This window comes from Corvus moneduloides, chromosome 10, assembly GCF_009650955.1.
Source record: "Corvus moneduloides isolate bCorMon1 chromosome 10, bCorMon1.pri, whole genome shotgun sequence".
NCBI classification, from domain to species: domain Eukaryota; kingdom Metazoa; phylum Chordata; class Aves; order Passeriformes; family Corvidae; genus Corvus; species Corvus moneduloides.
In genome coordinates this window covers 28,507,124-28,525,602 of record NC_045485.1, presented here as the reverse complement: position 1 = coordinate 28,525,602, position 18,479 = coordinate 28,507,124, and the positions used below count along the sequence as shown (strand labels likewise).

Here is an 18,479-nt window from a genome sequence, read left to right as displayed (position 1 = left end):
TGCCGGGGTATGGTGTCGGTGCCCCCCGCTCGGCGCGCACTGTGCCCCACGTTTCCTTCCTTCCTTCCTTCCTTCCTTCCTTCTTCTCGCACCGTGGCCACTCCCGGCCCGGCACGCCCTGGCTGGGCCGCTGAGCGCCCGTGGGCCCGCGGGGCGATTCGGGCCGTGCAGCATCCCCGGGTGCTCTCTCGGGCGGGGGATGTTGGTTGTGCGGCGCTGGGTGCTGCGTGGGCAGATCCCGGCACGCTCCGGCAGGGCAAGACCCAGCATGCGGCGCCCGGCTCGCCACGGCGAAGGCAGGGGGGCGTTGAGGCTGACGCGGCACCAGTGGCATCGCCCCATGTGCGTGGGGTGTCCCTTCTGTCTCTGACCCTTCTTGGGCATCAGGCTGGGTCTGGCACTGGCGGTGACACTGAGGCCCACAGGGAGCGGGGACAGGAGAGCGGGTGCTGGCAGCGGAGCGCAGGGCACTGGGGGGGTTAGCAGGGCCCAGGGCAGTGGGTGCTGGTAGCGGGTGCTGGGGAGCTGGGTCCGGCGTGATCCCAGGTTCCCATCCCAATGTGTCACCATTCCCATCCCATCCCATCCCCTAATGACAGGGCAGCGGGCAGGGAGTGCCGTGACTCACTGTGGCCCTGTTGGCCCTGTGCCCACAAAGAAGGGTGTCCTGGGGGTGTGGGGTGTCCCGGGGTGTCCCACGGCTCTGGCAGTGCAGACGGTGCGTGGGCTCATCTCGATCCCATACATGTCCCACCAGGGCCCTGCCTGTGGGGCCAGGGCTGTGCCGGGGTTGTGCCAGGACAAACACCCCGTGGCCTTGTCTCTGTACCATACCGGTCCCACTCAGTCAGTGCCCACTGAGGCCAGGGCAGTGCTGGGGCTCCTTGCCGCAGTGCCAGGGGGCTCAGGGTTGGGTGGGCACCTCCTGCTCTGAGCAGTCACAGAGACACAGAATATTCTGAGGTGAAAGGAGTTCCACAAGGATCACCAAGTCCAACTCTTAATTTGTCCATACTGGGGTTGAACCTGCAGCCAGTTCTGGACAGCTGATCTAACCTCAGTGCTCAGCGCTGAAGTGCTGCTGGGTGCTGGCGGGTGCTGGTGGGTGCTGGCATCGTGCTGGCACGCTGGGGCCAATCCCCGTTAGCTGTTTCCTTTCCCCACACCCCGTGACTCACTGTGGTTCCCCAGAGCTGTTGGCTCATCGTTTCCTGCACCAGCCATGCCCTGCGGTGCCACCGGCGGGGTCTGTTTTTTGCCATGCCGTGACCCTGGTGCCACTGGCTCACCTGTCCTTCTTGTCTCTTGCAGATGAGCGAGATCGTGTCCAGAAGAAAACCTTCACCAAATGGGTCAACAAGCACCTTATCAAGGTATGGGTACCGCCAGTCCAGCGGGCACCACTGCCCCAGCAGTCCCCGGCCCCAGGCCCTGAAGCACCCCCAGCCACAGCCCCGTGTGCTGGTGTGGCCGAGGATGTGGCAGCGGAGGGTCCCTGGTGCCAGTGCCGGTGCTCTTGTGCCTCACCTGTGGCTGAGGCCTCTCAGCTGCTTCCATGGAGGGGTCTGCCCTTGCAGGCAGGATCTGCCCTCCTGCTGCCCTCCCATGTATGCCAGGAGGGAATGGTGCCCCTGGCTCGTGGGGATGTGTCCTGTGCTTTGATGCCCTCAGTGCTGTCCCACTCCTGCCAGTGCCTGTTCCCTGCCAGCGTGCTGGGCCCATGGCCACAGGCAGAGCCCCACCTTGGCACCTGGCACACACTGGGACATGCCCCAGCCCCTGGGCCAATGTATCTCCACATGTCCCTGACCCTGCAGTGCCATCGTGGTGCCACCACGCTCTGCCCATCCTGGGTCCCCTCTCTGCTCTCTCCTAACTGCTCTCTTCTCTCTGCCCTGCGCAGCACTGGCGAGCAGAGGTAGGTCCTTCCTCTCTCTCTCTCTGTCCCACCGCGCTCTTCCTCTTTGCACACCCTCCTTTCCCCACGCTGGGAATGGACCCCTGGGGCTGCCGCTGTGGTAGGCAGTGGGTCTGACCCCTTCATGGTGGGCGGTGGGTCCAACCCAGCATGGTGGGCAGTGGATCTCTGTGCATGCCAGAGTGATGCCAGAGTGATGCTGGAGTGATGCTGGATCCATCCTGGCACGGGGGGAGCTGCTGTGTGTGTTTGGGCGGGACATGGCACTGGGGACAACAGCTGCACTTGGGGCTGTGTGTGAGCACCCGCTGTGCTGGGGGGTCACCGGGCGCCCACCCCGGTGTTGGCTGGCAGGGGTGGGGGATGCTCAGCTGCCCCCAGCCCCCTGAAACCGCTGTCCCCACAGGCGCAGCGCCATGTCAACGACCTGTACGAGGACCTGCGGGATGGGCACAACCTCATCTCGCTGCTGGAGGTGCTGTCGGGTGACACACTGGTAGGTGTCGTGCTGTCCTGCCCTGCACTGTTCCCCACTCCCCGCCACGTGCCGGTGCCCCTCTGCCGGCCGTCCTCATCCTCGTCCTCACCCTCGCTGCCTGCCTCTGTTCCCTCTCTTCCCGCTTGGCCGTCGGTCTGTCCCAGCGAGCCCAGAGTGCCCGCGCCCCCCGCCCCCGCCTCTAACCTCTCTTTGCTTTGGTGCCCTCTCTGCTTCCTGGCGCCGGCCCCCGGCCCACCGCCGCCTTTGCCTCTTCCTTCTCCTTCCTCTCTCTGCTCCTCTCCGCTCGGCTCGGCCGGGGCAGCCCCGGGAGCGCGACGTCCTCCGGACCTTGCGGTTGGTGAGTGGTTCTGCCGTCAGCTCTTGGCATGGCCCCGCATGGCAACCACCGGCACAGAGCAGCGCCGAGCATGTCCCAGGACTGTCTGCATGCCATGTGCCCTATGCCGTGTGCCATGTGCCATGCCTGTCCCAGTGGTCCAGCCATGCGCCATGCCTGTCCCAGTGCCATCCTGGTGCTCTGGCTGCATGCTGTGCCTGTCCTGGTGCCCCCCAAGCTGAGTGCTGTGGGGGTGGGTTTCCCTGGGCCAGAACTCAGTGGCAGCAGCAAGAGAGAAGTCGTCTTCCACAAACAGCATCGCTGGGAGCAATCCCACCATGCTGGGTGTTGTCAGGCTGGAGCTGGACTGTGGCTCCTGGCACCACAGCAGGACGTGCTGCAGGCTCTGTGGAGTGGCTGGCCACCGTGGCCACCAGCTCCCTAAGTCTCATGCTAGGGCTGGCCGTGGCCCTGAGCGGCTGCAGGTCCATGTTGGCCCCCTTCTGTGGGATGGGGTGACCCTGGTCTGTTGCTGAGTGGCACGAGGGGGTTCATGGAGTCCCCAGCTCTCCCAGCAGCCAAAGCTGGGCTTAGCTGGTGAAATGTCGACATTGTCATGGGGCAAGAACGTGTGGGGGGGTCTGTCTGGGCAGGACCCAGGGGATCCCAGCTGGAACCCACAAGTTTGGGGGGCACTCACCCAGCTTGGCAGTTCCTGGTCCTGCTGAGGGGACACTGGAGCGTGGCAGGGAGCTGCATGGGGAGGGACCACGGTGGCCAGACATGCAGCACTGCCAGGACCGGGGTGCACTGGCACTGAGCCAGCACCAGTCCTGCCCGGGCAGTGGCTGCTATGCCCACACGTCGGGCACTCGGCTCCCCTCGGGATGGCTGTGATGGTCCCGGTGCTGCCGGGTGCGGCGTGGGAACAGCCTGTGCCGGCGGGTTCACGGGGGGGCATGGGGAGCGTCCCCACCCCTGCAGGGGCAAAGTGCGAGGGCGGGTGCCATCGGCATGCGCGGCGCTGGGAGGGGCCGGATAGTGCCGGGCGTGGCGGGGGGGGGCCGGGTGGCAGGACGGTGTCGTGGCATCTCGGTGGGGCCATGGCCGTGCGGGGGGGCCGGGGCTGTGGCGGCAGGACACGTCAGGGCTGCTGTGTCCAGTGTGGCTGCACTCACTGCCCTCCTCTCCCCCAGCCCCGGGAGAAAGGCCGGATGCGCTTCCACAAGCTGCAGAATGTCCAGATTGCCCTGAACTACCTGAAGCATCGGCAGGTGAGAATGGGGTGGGACCCCTGGGATGCCCGTAACCCCGGGGCCGTGCCGCCCTGCCCTGTGCCTGAGCCGCGCGTGTCCTGTGCTGCAGGTGAAGCTGGTGAACATCCGGAACGATGACATCGCCGATGGCAACCCCAAGCTCACACTGGGGCTCATCTGGACCATCATCCTCCACTTCCAGGTGAGCCTGGCGGGACGGGGATGGGGACAGTGGTACTGAGGGGCCAGGATTCCATGGTGCTGGGGGCCTCCCCGGGCTGGTTTCATCCCCAGTGGGGCAGGAGCGGTGTCACTGGCAGCTGCCATGTAGCGACTGTCACTGTGCCCGTGCCGGTGCCCGTGCTGGTGCCTGTGCCGGTTTCTGGAGTAACAACTATGTCCTGGCAGATCTCAGACATCCAGGTGACGGGTCAGTCAGAGGACATGACAGCCAAGGAGAAGCTGCTGCTGTGGTCACAGCGGATGGTGGAGGATTACCAGGGCCTCCGCTGTGACAACTTCACCACCAGCTGGCGGGACGGGCGCCTCTTCAATGCCATCATCCACCGGCACAGGTGGGTGCCACGGTGGTGCCGTGTGGTCCATGGGCAGGCGTGTGCTCGCGGGGTGCCCATGCCGATCTCGCTCGGGGCGATGCGAGTGCGTGCTCCTGACGAGTCCTGGCCCATCGGCCTGTGCCGGCAGTGCCGTGCCCACCGCGGCGTGCCGGGGCGCTGGCAGGCAGGTCCCCGCGGGTCCTGCTGGGACTGCTGCGTGCCTTTGGGGAGAGCAAATATGTGCAGGCCTGTGCCAGATGGGGGGAGTCACCTACACTGTGCTGTGTCACGGCTGTGCCGTGCTCTGAACCAGGTCACTGCCATGCTGAGCTTGTTCCCACCATGGGGCCCCAAAGGGGGCCAAGCTGTCAGCCCCACAGGGGATTGGGGTGTCAGCCCCATGGGGGCCTGGAGCGCCAGCCCTGTGCAGGCTTGGGGTGCCCAATTCGCAGGATATGGGGGCTCTGACTGTGCCAGGGTTCCTACTGGGGACCGAGGGTATCCCCAGTTCCTCGTGTCCCTGTGCTGCCTGTGGGGGTCTCCCCGGCCACCAGTGCCCCTGGTGTGGGGGTGTGGGGTCTGGGGTGGCCGGGCAGGAGTACAGGCAGAGGAGGCAGCCCTGGTGGCCCCAGGAAGGGGGGGACCTGCCCTCCTCGAGGTTTTGGGGTCCCCACAGCCCCACTGATCCCTGCTCATCCCCCACCCACAGGCCAATGCTGATCGACATGAGCCGGGTGTACCGCCAGAGCAACCTGGAGAACCTGGACCAGGCCTTCACCGTGGCCGAGCGGGATCTGGGGGTGACACGGCTGCTGGACCCCGAAGGTGCGGGCCGGGGTGAACTGGGAGGTCCCTCTAGGGAGCCCCATCCCTCCCCACCACGGAGTCCCCCTCCTGACCCCCTCCCTCCCTGCAGACGTGGATGTGGCGCAGCCAGACGAGAAGTCCATCATCACCTACGTGTCCTCGCTGTACGATGCCATGCCGCGCGTGCCCGAGGTGCAGGATGGTGTCAAGGCCAATGTGAGTTGGGGTGCTGGGGGTCACCGCTGCTGCTGCCCCCCACAGTGTCACTCCCTGCCCCACACGTGTCCCCCTCCCCAGGAGCTGCAGCTGCGCTGGCAGGAGTACTATGAGGTGGTGACGGGACTGCTGCAGTGGAGCCGGCAGCACTCGGCACTCTTCGAGGAGCGTCGCCTCCCTGCCAGCTACGAGGAGATTGAGGTGAGGCCAGCAGCACAGGCACGGGGGTGAGGACAGGAACAGTGCTGCTGGCCTGGCATGGGCATGGGGATGGACACAGAGGAAGGGACATGGACGGTGCTGCCACAGGGATGACCGACCCCAGGAGCCACTGATGGCTGGGGCAGCACGTGGCAGAGTCCTAGCTGGCCAGTGGCCCCGCTGTGGGTGGTTCATGCCCAGTGAAGGGTGCCAGCCAGCCAGCAGCCCCACCGTGGGTGGCTCATGTCCAGTGTGGTAGCATATAGCCAGCTGTGCCGTGCCGTGGGTCACCGTGGGACCTGGGTGCGGCGGTGGCACTGAGCCCTCACCGGTGCCACTCTGGGGGTCTGCAGGGTTTGGGGACTCAGAGCAGTGACAGAGCCGGGTGCCCCATGAGGGGGGGGCCCCCTCTGACTCACCCTCCCTGGCTCTGCCGTGAGTCACTGCTGGCAAAGCCCTGCACGGCCACTTCCTTCCCGCTGGCTCTGCACACACGGAAAATTGTGGAGGGGGGGGGGGCGGATGCTTGGGGAGGGGGCAGCAGCGGCTGGGGGTTCCCGCTCAGCTGCCCCCCATCCCCGGCAGATCCTCTGGCGCCAGTTCCTCAAGTTCAAGGAGACGGAGCTGCCGGCTCGGGAGGCTGACAAGAACCGCTCCAAAGCCATCTTCCAGGCTCTGGAGGTACCAGCCAAGGGCTGGGGAGGGGCTTGGAGGTGGGGTCCTGAGGGGGGGCGAGGGTCCTCGTGAGGGTGTTTGGGACCCCAAGGGGTGGGGAGCCTGAGGGGGAGACCCTGGGGTGGAGATCCTGGGGGTCTGGGGTCCTGAGTAGCCAGGGATCTTGAGAAGCTGGGGAGGGGTCCCAAGGGTATGATAGCCCTGCGGGGCTGGGGGCTTCGGGGGATGTGGGGTGGATGATGGTCCTGGGGGCTGTGGGTCCCAGGGTGTCAGGGGTCTTGTGGGGTGGGTCCCAAGGGGATGAAGGGTGCCGGGGGTCCCGCGGCAGACCCCGGCCCGCCCCTTCGGGCAGTGTGTGACAATTGGGGTGTGCAGGGCGCGGTGCAGTCGGGACAGCTGAAGGTGCCCCCCGGGTACCACCCCCTGGACGTGGAGAAGGAGTGGGGGCGGCTGCACGTTGCTGTGCTGGAGCGGGAGAAGCTGCTGCGGGCAGAGTTCGAGAGGCGAGTGGGGGGGCCGGGGGGGCGGGCAGGGCCGCGCTGGCATCCACACCCCCCTCCCGCTGCCAAACCGCGGGGCTGGGCCGGGGTGGGGTGTCCCGGCCCCCCCGAGGGGGAACCACAGGGCTGTGAGTCACCGCTCCGGCTGGGAAGCCTCGGCGGCCGCCGGCCTCGAGAGCGGCACGGCACGGCACGGAGAAGGATGGGGGCAGGATCGGGGACAGGGGGGGTGGGGGTGGGATGGGATGGTGGGATGGGGATTTGGATGGAGGTGGGGGGATGGGGAATGGGATGAGGGGCGGGATGGGGATTGAAATGGGATGGGATGTGGGGGATTGGGATTGAGACTGGAAGTGGGATGGGGGCAGGATGGGAATGGGGATGGGGAAAGCAAGATGGGGATTGGGAGCGGGATGGGGAGCAGGACAGGGAACAGGATGCAGCACGGGACAGGACCCATGCTGAGCATGGCCAGGACAGCTGCCCCCTAGGCAGGACCCCATCAGTGCTGACCATGTCCCTCTGTGTCCCTCCGTGTCCCCGCAGGCTGGAGCGGCTGCAGCGCGTGGTCACCAAGCTGCAGATGGAGTCAGGGCTCTGTGAGGAGCAGCTGAACCAGGCAGATGCTCTGCTGCAGGCGGTGAGTGCCGGTGGCACTGCGGCAGGGGCCCTGCTGGGACCAGTGCTGGCCACGCTGCTGGCCGTGGCCTTACTGTCCCTGCCCCCGCAGGACGTGCGGCTGCTGGCGGCTGGGAAGGCACCACAGAAGGCGGCAGAGGTGGAGCGGGACCTGGACAAGGCGGATGCCATGATCCGGCTGCTCTTCAATGATGTCCAGAGCCTCAAGGATGGGCGGCATCCCCAGGGCGAGCAGATGTACCGTCGGTACGGGTGCTGTGGGGGTCCCCACGGCTTGTCCCCGTGGCCCTGTGCTCCCAGAGACCTCCATGTCCCCCTTGTCCTTCCTGCCCCCCAAAGCCCTTCATGTCCCGTGTCCTCCATGCTGCCCATGTGCCCCATGTCTCCCATGCTCCCTGCACCCTGGCCACCCCTGTGTCCCCTGTGCCCCCCAAAGCCCTGCAAAACCTCCTGTGACCCCCATGCCCTGCATGTCCCTCATGTCCCCTCAAAGCCCCCCATACTCTCTGTGGCCCTTGCACCCCCAAAAGCCCCCTGTGACCCCTGTACACCCCAAATCTTCTCATGCCCCCAAAGCCTCCCATGTCCCCAAACTCCCCATGTTCGCTGTACTCCCTTGCAACACCTGTACACCCCAAAGCTCCTCATGACCCCGAAGTCCCCCATGCCCCCTGTGCCCCCTAATGACATTTCCCCCCCCCCCGCAGCGTGTACCGCCTGCACGAGCGCCTGGTGTCCATCCGCACTGAGTACAACCTGCGGCTCAAGTCAGGGGCGCCAGCGACAGCGGTGACGGCCGTATCCGTGGCATCAGGGCAGCGGCGGCCAGAGCCGGACGAGGCTCCGCTGCGGTACCTGCAGGAGCTGCTGGCCTGGGTGGAGGAGAACCAGCGGCGTGTGGCCACAGCTGAGTGGGGCGCGGACCTGCCCACCGTGGAGACCCACCTGGGCGCCCACCGCGGGCTGCACTGTGCCATCGAGGAGTTCCGTGCCAAGGTGGAGCGGGCACGGGCTGATGAGGTGAGACCCCTGGGTGCTGGGGATCCCCAGGTTCTGGGGGTCCTCTGGGGTTGTTCCCACTCTGCTTCCAGGGGTCCCCCGGTTCTGTCCCCTCCCCTGCTCCTGAGCATTTCCTGTAGGACTGCCTTCAGTCTGTGCCTCAGGGTCCCCGAAGCACCATGGCCACCCCTCTTTCTGCTACTGGGGGTCCCCGAGGCCCCCAGAACTCACCCACCTCTGCTCCTGGGGGTCTTTGAGGTGCCAGGGCTTTGCACAGGCTGGTGGGGGGGGGGTTGGGGACAGCAGCCCATCCTGGCCCCCACAGCCCTCTGCCCCCAGCCCCCCAGGTCTCGGGGTGCCCTCACCGTGCCATGAGGGCATCCCCCGCAGCCCCTGCACTGCTGGTGTGGCCCCTCCACTGCCTTCCCCATGTGAGTCCCCGCTGTTACTCCTCCTCTTGCGGGGTGCAGGGGGACAGCTGGGGTGCTGCTGTTTCGGGGGGGGTCCTGGGACTGATGGTGTGTCTCCTCCAGACCCAGCTGTCCCCTGGCCCGCGCGGCGCGTACCGGGAGTGCCTGGGCAAGCTGGAACTGCAGTACGCCAAGCTGCTGGTGAGGGCTGGAGGGGTGGGGGGCAGACGTGGGGGGACCTGCTGGGGACATGTGGCTTGGGAGGTCATGGGGGGTAGACATGAAGGGACCTGCTGGGGAGGGGGTGTGTGACATGAGGGGGCTCTGCTGGTGGGGTGTGAGATGGGAGGGACCTGGCGGGGGTGTGTGACGCGTGAGAGAGACCTGCTGGAAGAGGGTGTGACAGGAGGGGGGGACAGTGGTGGTGTGGTGGTGGGGGGGTCATGCCGGGGAGGAGTGTGTGAGGGCTTTTGGGAGGAGGATGGGGGAGATGTGTGGGAAGGAGGATGCAGGACATGGGGGGGAAGTGGGGAGGAGGATGAGGGAGGACAGAGGGTGGGGGGGGGGCAGCCCTGTGGGGAGGAGCGTGTGGGGTGTGGCCGTGCAGGGCAAGGATGCAGCTGCAAACCACCCCCCCCGTGCCTCCCCAGAACTCCTCCAAGTCACGGCTGCGGCACCTGGAGAGTCTCCATGGCTTCGTCAGTGCTGCCACCAAAGAGCTTCTGTGGCTGAGCGAGCGCGAGGAGGAGGAGGTGGCCTTTGACTGGAGCCACAACAACCCCGCCATGGCTGCCAAGAAGGAGAGTTACTCGGTACGGGCACGGCGGGTGACGCATGGGCATGGACACGGGGATGGGTGTAGACATGACATGGGCACTGTGATGGGCATGGACACGGACATGGGCACGGGGATGGACATGGACGCAGGGATGCGTGTGGACACGGACAAAGATGGGCATGGCCATGACATAGACATGCATGTGGGCAGACACACATGGAGGACACCTGCTGCACGTGGGGACACGTCCACGGACACACGCACGTGTGCCATCCCTGCACAGACACGCACACGTGTGCCATCCCTGCACAGACACGCACATGTACCATCCCTGCACAGACACGCACACGTGTGCCATCCCCACACATGGGCACACGCACGTGTGCCATCCCCACACACAGACACGCACACGTGTGCCATCCCCACACACAGACACGCACACGTGTGCCATTCCTACACACGGACACGCACATGGCTGTGCCATGTGGTCCCCTCCCTGCTATGTGGCACTGAGTCCCTGTGTCCCCCTAACACCCAGAACCCCCAGAACCCTTCTGAGCACGCCCAGGGCCCCCCTGGCACACACAGCCCCAGCTGTGCGCATGCACACAGAGCTGTGCACACGTGTGCCCAGCTGTGCTGACGTGTGCACACACACACACACACGTGTATGCCCAGCTGTGCTGACGTGTGCACACACACACACACGCACGTGCCCAGCTGTGCTGATGTGCACATGCGCACACACACACACACATGTGCCCAGCTGTGCTGACGTGTACACACACACACACACGTGCCCAGCTGTGCTGACGTGTACACACACACACGCGTGTGCCCAGCTGTGCTGACGTGTGCACACACACACGCACGCACGTGCCCAGCTGTGCTGATGTGCACATGCGCACACACACACACACATGTGCCCAACTGTGCTGACGTGTGCGCACACACACACACACATGTGCCCAGCTGTGCTGACGTGTGCGCGCACACACACACACGCACGTGCCCAGCTGTGCTGACGTGTGCACACACACACACACACAAGTGCCCAGCTGTGCTGACGTGTGCACACACACACAAGTGCCCAGCTGTGCTGATGTGCACATGCGCACACACACACACACGTGTGCCCAGCTGTGCTGACGTGTGCACACACACACACACGTGCCCAGCTGTGCTGACACGCACATGCGCGCACACACACACACACGTGTGCCCAGCTGTGCTGACGTGTGCGCACACACACACACACGTGTGCCCAGCTGTGCTGACGTGTGCACACACACACGTGTGCCCAGCTGTGCTGACGTGTACACACACACACGCGTGTGCCCAGCTGTGCTGACGTGTGCACACACACACACACAAGTGCCCAGCTGTGCTGACGTGTGCACACACACACAAGTGCCCAGCTGTGCTGATGTGCACATGCGCACACACACACACACACGTGTGCCCAGCTGTGCTGACGTGTGCACACACACACACACGTGCCCAGCTGTGCTGACACGCACATGCGCGCACACACACACACACGTGTGCCCAGCTGTGCTGACGTGTGCGCACACACACACACACGTGTGCCCAGCTGTGCTGACGTGTGCACACACACACACACGTGTGCCCAGCTGTGCTGACGTGTGCACACACACACACACACGTGCCCAGCTGTGCTGACATGCACATGCGCACACACACACACGTGTGCCCAGCTGTGCTGACGTGTGCACACACACACACACACGTGCCCAGCTGTGCTGTGTGCACACACACACACACACGTGTGTGTGTGAGCCCTGACCTTCCCCCTGCCCCCCGCCCTGCCCTGCACATGTGTGTGAGCCCTGATCCCGCCCCAGGCGCTGATGCGGGAGCTGGAGCTTCGGGAGCGGCGGATCCAGGAGCTGCGGAGCTCGGGGGAGCGGCTGCTGCGTGAGGAGCACCCCGGCGCACAGACACTGGAGGTGGAGGACACGGGGGGAGAGTGGGGGGTGGCATGGGGGGGCTTTGGGGGAGCGGCTGTTCTGTGAGGACCAACCCGGGGCACAAACGGTGGAGGTGGGTGTGGGGCTGGGGGGCTGCAGGGACTGGGGGATCTGGGAGGGTGCGAGGAATCTGAAGGGGGCCTGGGGGTCTCAGTGACCTTGGGGGCCCTGAAGGGGCTGGGAGAATCTGAGGGACACCTTGGGGCCCTGGTGGGTTGGGGAAGGGGGTTCAGGAGGGTCTGGGCGCTGGGGGTCAGCTGTGTGGGGTGCAGTGAGTGCTGGGGGTCACTGGTGTGGCTGCCTCTACCAGCGCGGGTGCAGGTCAGGTGAGGGTGCAGGTGGTGGCCCCTGTAGCGGTGCCGGTGCCCTCGGTGCCAGCCCCGGTGTACCCCCTGCTCCCCCCAGGCGTTCCTGGCAGCGCTGCAGACCCAGTGGAGCTGGATGCTCCAGCTCTGCTGCTGCATCGAGACCCACCTGAAGGAGAACACCAACTACTTCCAGGTATGGGGGGTGCCAGGGAGGGGCTGGGGGCGGGAGGGAGGGAGGGTGTGACCCCAGTGCTGACCCCTGGGCCCCCAGTTCTTCACCGAGGTGCGGGAGGCCGAGGAGCTGCTGCGAAAGACGGAGGAGACGATGCGGCGCAAGTTCAGCTGCGACCGTGGTACCACGGCCACGCGCCTTGAGGACCTGCTGCAGGACCTTGCGGTGAGGGCACCCTTGAGACCGCCAGGAAGACCCCCCCAGGCCCCGGGGGGACCCCCATAGTGACCCCCAGACACCGGGGGGTTCTCCCCAGTGTGACCCTCCCAAGATGCCTGGAGTGACCCTGCTGCACGACCTTGCAGTGAGGGCGAATGGGACCCCAGGGGGACCACCCAAGTGGACCCCCCCAAGATCCTCAGGGTGACACTTCCAGGGTGGGCCTAGCCCCATGGCAACCCCTGAGGTGACACCCCCCTGCAGCCCCCAGGATGACCCCCAAAATGAGAGTCCCATAACAACCCCCGAGGTGTCCAGCTGCAGAGTGCTGGGGTGCCACCCCCACTGCAGCCCCTGGGATGACCCAAACACATCCATTGCTGCAACAGACCAGGGTGCCCCCCTGCCTCGTATTCTTGACCACTCCTAAACTCCTGGGACCCCCCCAAAATCCCAAGAGCTCCCAAAACCTTTGGGACCTCCTGATATTTCTGAGCTCTCTCAAAAAAACTGGTGTCTCCCTAAAATTCTGATTCCCTCAACACCATGGGACACCCCAAATCCTGAGGTGCCCCAAACCTGCCCCCACAGGAGCAGAAGGAGCAGCTGGCAGAGTTGGGGGTGCAGCTTGGGGGTCTCTCCCGCCGCGCCAGGACCATCGTGCAGCTGAAGCCACGCAGCCCCTCGACACCCCTGCAGGGCCGCCCCCCCATCCAGGCCGTCTGCGACTACAAGCAAATGGAGGTGTGGTGGGACGTGAGGCTTGGATTAGGGTTGGTTCCCCTGGGGAGGGCATAGGGGGATGTGGGGCAATGTGGGGAGACCTGGTGGATCCAGCACCCCGGTCTGGTGCTGCCCCAGCCCCACAGGGGGACACAGGAGGGGACCCCCTTCTGGTCTGACACCACCCCAGGGGACATGGGGAGACATGGGAGACCTCCCACCCTTCTCTCGTGCTGCTCCGGCCCCATGAGGGGACGCAAGGGGGGACACAAGTGCCCCCCCACCCAGTCTGAGACCACACCAGCCCCAGAGGGGAATATGGGGGGACACTGGGGAATATGGGAGAGGAACAGGAGGACACAGGGGCCCCTGCCCCACCCTGATCCCCTGCCCCGCAGGTGACGGTGCACAAGAACGACACCTGTGCCCTGGTGAGCCACGCGCAGCCGCAGCAATGGCGGGTGCTGAGCGCCAGCGGCAGTGAGGCCGTCGTCCCTTCGGTCTGCTTCCTCCTGCCGCCCCCCAACAAGGAGGCTCTGGACGCGGTGCACAGGTGTGGACAGTGACCCTGCACCCCCCCCTGGCCTCCCCTGTGTTCCCCCTCTGACTCCACATCCCCGCAGGCTCGAGACCACGCACCAGCAGCTGCTGGGGCTGTGGCAGCAGCTGCACCAGGACCTGCGCAGCCTCCGTGCCTGGCAGTACCTGACCCGGGACATCCAGCAGATTCAGTCCTGGACGCACATCACGGTGAGTTCCCCGGGGGTCCCAGGGTGGCACAGGGGTCACAGGGGTCCCAACAGGGGCTGACATGGCCATGCCCCCCCAGTTCCGCACGCTGCCAGCCGAGGAGGTGCGTCAGGTCCTGCGCAGCCTGGAGAGCCACTACCAGGAGTTCCTGCGGGACAGCCAGGACGCCCAGAGCTTCCAGCCCGACGACCGGCTGCAGGTGGAGCGCGACTACAACGCCTGCACTCACAAATATGAGCTGCTGCTGCGTAGCCAGGAGAAAGGTGGGTGTCCCCTCTCTGCCTTCTCTGAAAGGTGGGTGTCGCCAGGGTTTCCCCAGGTGCTGAGCATCCTCAGTTCCCTGTGGTGTCCCTGGGGTATCTCCATGGTGCTGAGCTGTCCCCTCTCCTCACCTTGGCTCCCCAGGGTGTCCCCAGGGTTCTGAGCCATCCCTGCATCCCTTGCTCCCTGCCATGGGTTCCCTTGTTGTCCCCACAGTTTCCAAGGGTGTTGAGCCATCCCTGTGTCCCCTCTCCCTGCTGTGGGTCCCCAGGATGTCCCCAGGGTGCTGAGCCATCCTGGTGTCACTGTGGGTCCCTGTGGTGTCCCCATGGTGTCTCAGGGCACTGAGCCACCCCCCTGTCCCCGCAGGAGAGCAGGACGAGTCTCTTTGCAAGAGCTACATCTCGCAGCTGAAGGACATCCGGCTGCAGCTGGAGAGCTGCGAGAGCCGCACCGTGCACCGCCTGCGCCTGCCCCTCGAGGCCGACCCCCTGCGGGAGTGTGCCCAGCGCCAGGCCGAGCAGCAGGTGTGTGACACGTGTGTGACACGTGTGGTGTGCACAGATGGGGACTTCAGTGCCAGGATGGGCTTGGGAGAACGGTTTGGGTTGGAAAAGCTTTCAGAGCCCACTCAGTCCCCCAGCACTGCCAAGGCCACCCCTGACCGTGTCCCCAGGTGCCACATCCACGTGGCTGTTAAATCTCCCCAGGGATGGCACTCCACCCCTGCCCTGGGCAGGTGCACCAGGGCTGGACAGCCCTTTGCAGGAGGAGTTTTCCCAATATCCCTCCTAACCCTCCCCTGTCCACCTACCCTGACAGGCTGCAGACCCTTCCCCTGCTCCACTCCTCCTTGGGTCCAAGGGGGTGGGGCGAGCATTCAGTCGGGGGTTGGCCCTGACCTGCAGCTGGCAAGGATTGAGGGACTCCTTCCCTGCAGCAAACCCACCTGGAGCTGGAGGGCATCCAGAAGAACCTGGCCAAGGTCAGCGAGAAGACGGAGCAGGTGCTGGCGCAGCCAGAGCAGGCGGGCTCAGCCCCTGTGCTGCGCTCCGAGCTGGAGGTCACCCTGCGGAAGATGGAGCAGGTGTACAGCCTCTCCAGCATCTACCTGGAGAAGTGAGTGAGCCCTGGCACTGACACTGCGCAGCTCCTCGGCCCCCGGGCTGGGAACAGGCCTGGGCAGCTGGGAGGCCACGGGGAGTCTGGGGAGAGCCAGCGTGCCTTTCCCTTTCTTTTCCTTCCCTCTTCCCTTCTTCCTTTTTTTTTTTCTTTTTCCCTTTTCCTTCCCTCCTGGCTCTGTGGTGCCGCTCTGGCTGAGCTGTCCCACTCCCATCCTGATCCCGGCTAATCCATCCTCCCATCCCACTCCTGCTCCCGGCTGATTCTGTCCCTCTGCCGCAGGCTGAAGACCATCGGGCTGGTGATCCGGAGCACGCAGGGGGCTGAGGAGCTGCTCCGCAAGTACGAGGAGCAGCTGAAGGACGTGCAGGCAGTGCCGGCTGACCTGGCTGAGCTGGAGGCCAGCAAGGCCGAGCTGAAGGTACCAGGGGCTCTGGGGGTCCCAAGGGGAGTCAGGGGGTGGCTGGGGACACCGTGGCCGGCCCTGACCACTGCCTATCTGCCGCAGCGGCTGCGGGCACAGGCCGAGGGGCACCAGCCCTTCTTCAGCACGCTGGAGACTGACCTGGGCAAGGCCAAGGATGTCAATGAGCGGATGGTCCGCGGCCACAGCGAGCGGGACGTGGACCTGGAGCGGTACCGGGAGCGGGTGCAGCAGCTGCTGGAGCGCTGGCAGGCAGTGCTGGGCCAGGCTGACCTGCGCCAGCGCGAGCTGGACCAGCTGGGCCGCCAGCTGCGCTACTACCGGCAGAGCTGCGACGCGCTGCGCCAGTGGATCCGCGATGCCCGGCAGCGCCAGGAGGCCATCCAGGCCGTGCCCATCACCGACAGCCAGACCGTGCGCGAGCAGCTGCTGCAGGAGAAGGTAGTGCTGGCCGTGGGGCAAGGAGTGCTCCCGGCCATCCCCAGCAGGGTGAGGGGCGTGCCTGGCTATCCCCAATGGGGCAAGGGGTGCTCCTGGACGTTCCCCAGCAGGACAAGGGGTGCTCTCAGCTATCCCTGGCTGTGGCAGGGTAAGGGATTCACCTGGCCATCCCCAGCAGAGTGCAGGCTGCCCCTGCCCATCTCTGTCTGAGGCAGAGTGAGGGGAGTGCCCAGTCGTCTCCAGTCATGGCAGGTTGAGTGTTGCTCTGGGGTGGCTGCAGCAGGATGGGGGACCATCCCTGGCCATGGCACGTGGTGGGTGCTCTCAGCCATCCCCAGTGGGATGGGGGGTGTTCCTGACCATTTTTGGCTGCAGCAGGGTGAGGGGTGCTCCCAGCCATTCCCAGCCATGGCAGGGCAAGTGGTGCTCTTGGCCATCCCTGGCCATGGTGGGGTGTGCTCTTGGGTGGCTGTGGGGTGCCTGGGCTCACCCCCACGTGTCTCCCCAGAAACTGCTGGAGGAATGTGAGCAGCACAAGGAGAAGGTGGAGGAGTGCCAGCGCTATGCCAAGCAGTACATCGACGCCATCAAGGTGTGCGCAATGTCTGGGGGGCCAGGGCTGGTGGGGTGCTGGGGAGGCAGCACTATGTCCTGCAGAGGGGTGGGGTCACAGAGCCGTGGCCAGGGGGCTTGCTGGGCATAGCAGAGCTTTGATCACTGTCTCCTCATCAGGACTATGAGCTGCAGCTGGTGAGCTTCAAGGCACAGGTGGAGCCAATGGCATCGCCGGCCAAGAAGCCCAAAGTGCAGTCGGCGTCTGACAGCATCATCCAGGAGGTGAGGGGCGGGTCACTGCCACTGGCCTGGGATGTCCCATAGCTCTTGGGGCATGGCTGCTCACTGAAGGGGTGGACTTGGGGGTGTGGTGCGTGGTCTTGCCTCCATGCAGCCCCATCTTTGCTGGGGTACTGGTGGGCTGCGGGTACGCTCCCCTCTCTCCTGCTGACCCACTGTCTCTGCAGTACGTGGACCTGCGGACGCAGTTCAGCGAGCTGACCACGCTCACCACCCAGTACATCAAGTTCATCACTGAGACACTGCGGCGGCTGGAGGAGGAGGAGGTAGGGAGTGGTGCAGGGCGGCATGGCTGGCTGTACAACCAAAAGGAACACAGTTCACGGGCTCTCCAGCCCCATCACTAACGGCAGCCCACGGCCACGACTCCAGCCCCATCACTAACGGCAGCCCACGGCCATGACTCTGGCCCCACCATTAATGCCAGCCCACGGCTGTAACTCTGGCCCCATCACTAACACTGGCCCCTGGCTGTGGCTCTGGCCCAAGCCCCATCACTAACGGTGGCCCCTGGCTGTGGCTCTGGCCCAAGCCCCATCACTAACAGTGGCCCCTGGCTGTGGCTCCAGCCCAAGCCCCATCACTAACGGTGGCCCCTGGCTGTGGCTCCAGCCCCATCACTAACGGTGGCCCCTGGCTGTGGCTCCAGCCCCATTACTAACATGGGCCCATGGCTGTGGCTCCAGACCCATCACTAATATTGGCCCATAGCCATGACTCTGGCCCTATCACTAATACTGGCCCACGGCCTCTAGCTCCTGCTCTCTGCTGGGCTCCTGGGAGCAAGGCTGCTGGCTCTGGGTCCAGTGGGTCTCTGAGCCAAGCTGGCTCTGGGCACCGGGGTCTCTGGTTTGACTGGTGGTAGGAGGCACTTCCCAGATACACGTAGTGCAGTCAGGACCTGCCTGCGCATGCTGCTGTGCTGGGCGCTGGCCCGCGGGGTCTGGCGTGGGGTAACCTCTCTAACTCTTGGTTTCTGCCCTTGGAGCTGCTTTGCCAGTGCTTTTTCTTGGGGAATATTTGTGTTGGTGGGGATCAAATGGAGGGTAAAAAACCAGGATGACTCTGGCAGCCATGCACCAGGTACTCACTCTGCGCATGCCTTCTCCCCACGGCACCCTCCGCCTCCCCCACGGCTCACCCTCTCCTCCTCGCCCTCCTCTACCTCTGTGCTGCTCCGGGATCAGGGGTCCAGTGCAGGGTCTGGCTCCCCTGCATGCGCTGCCTGTGCCTGGGCCCTGCAGAGCGTGCGGCTGCCTTGCTCACAGTGCATGTGGTGCGCGCGCTGCGGCACGGCCCCGAGCCAGACACCAGCCGTGTCGGCCCTTTGGCAAACCCTGCTCCCAGTTGCCTGGAGAGGGCTGGGAGGGGTTTGAACCAGCTGAACTGCTCTCTCCTGTTGAGGCTTTCCCGGCAGGGAAGGCTCTGCTGGCACCGACCTC

The 18,479-nt window shown here is 65.4% G+C and overlaps 1 protein-coding gene across 25 annotated transcripts in view; it reads left to right on the top strand.

Annotated features, from left to right (window-relative positions):
- The window catches only part of PLEC (plectin), a 50,547-nt gene that overhangs the window by 21,230 nt on the left and 10,838 nt on the right, over positions 1-18,479 (top strand). For 10 of the 25 annotated variants that reach the window (XM_032119070.1, XM_032119080.1, XM_032119084.1 and 7 more), the window contains 31 exons: positions 1,312-1,373; positions 1,904-1,918; positions 2,325-2,414; positions 2,719-2,754; positions 3,930-4,007; positions 4,099-4,191; positions 4,398-4,564; positions 5,256-5,371; positions 5,463-5,569; positions 5,651-5,770; positions 6,356-6,451; positions 6,821-6,948; positions 7,492-7,585; positions 7,676-7,830; positions 8,292-8,604; positions 9,117-9,194; positions 9,644-9,805; positions 11,637-11,741; positions 12,168-12,263; positions 12,342-12,467; positions 13,053-13,205; positions 13,583-13,737; positions 13,808-13,934; positions 14,014-14,197; positions 14,565-14,722; positions 15,136-15,314; positions 15,600-15,738; positions 15,826-16,182; positions 16,691-16,774; positions 16,915-17,019; positions 17,205-17,303. In XM_032119070.1, the coding sequence (XP_031974961.1) occupies positions 1,312-1,373; positions 1,904-1,918; positions 2,325-2,414; positions 2,719-2,754; positions 3,930-4,007; positions 4,099-4,191; positions 4,398-4,564; positions 5,256-5,371; positions 5,463-5,569; positions 5,651-5,770; positions 6,356-6,451; positions 6,821-6,948; positions 7,492-7,585; positions 7,676-7,830; positions 8,292-8,604; positions 9,117-9,194; positions 9,644-9,805; positions 11,637-11,741; positions 12,168-12,263; positions 12,342-12,467; positions 13,053-13,205; positions 13,583-13,737; positions 13,808-13,934; positions 14,014-14,197; positions 14,565-14,722; positions 15,136-15,314; positions 15,600-15,738; positions 15,826-16,182; positions 16,691-16,774; positions 16,915-17,019; positions 17,205-17,303 (3,977 nt within the window). The remainder of the gene's footprint in view (positions 1-1,311; positions 1,374-1,903; positions 1,919-2,324; positions 2,415-2,718; positions 2,755-3,929; positions 4,008-4,098; positions 4,192-4,397; positions 4,565-5,255; positions 5,372-5,462; positions 5,570-5,650; positions 5,771-6,355; positions 6,452-6,820; positions 6,949-7,491; positions 7,586-7,675; positions 7,831-8,291; positions 8,605-9,116; positions 9,195-9,643; positions 9,806-11,636; positions 11,742-12,167; positions 12,264-12,341; positions 12,468-13,052; positions 13,206-13,582; positions 13,738-13,807; positions 13,935-14,013; positions 14,198-14,564; positions 14,723-15,135; positions 15,315-15,599; positions 15,739-15,825; positions 16,183-16,690; positions 16,775-16,914; positions 17,020-17,204; positions 17,304-18,479) is intronic. The other 15 variants (XM_032119071.1, XM_032119083.1, XM_032119085.1 and 12 more) reach the window with 3 other exon arrangements.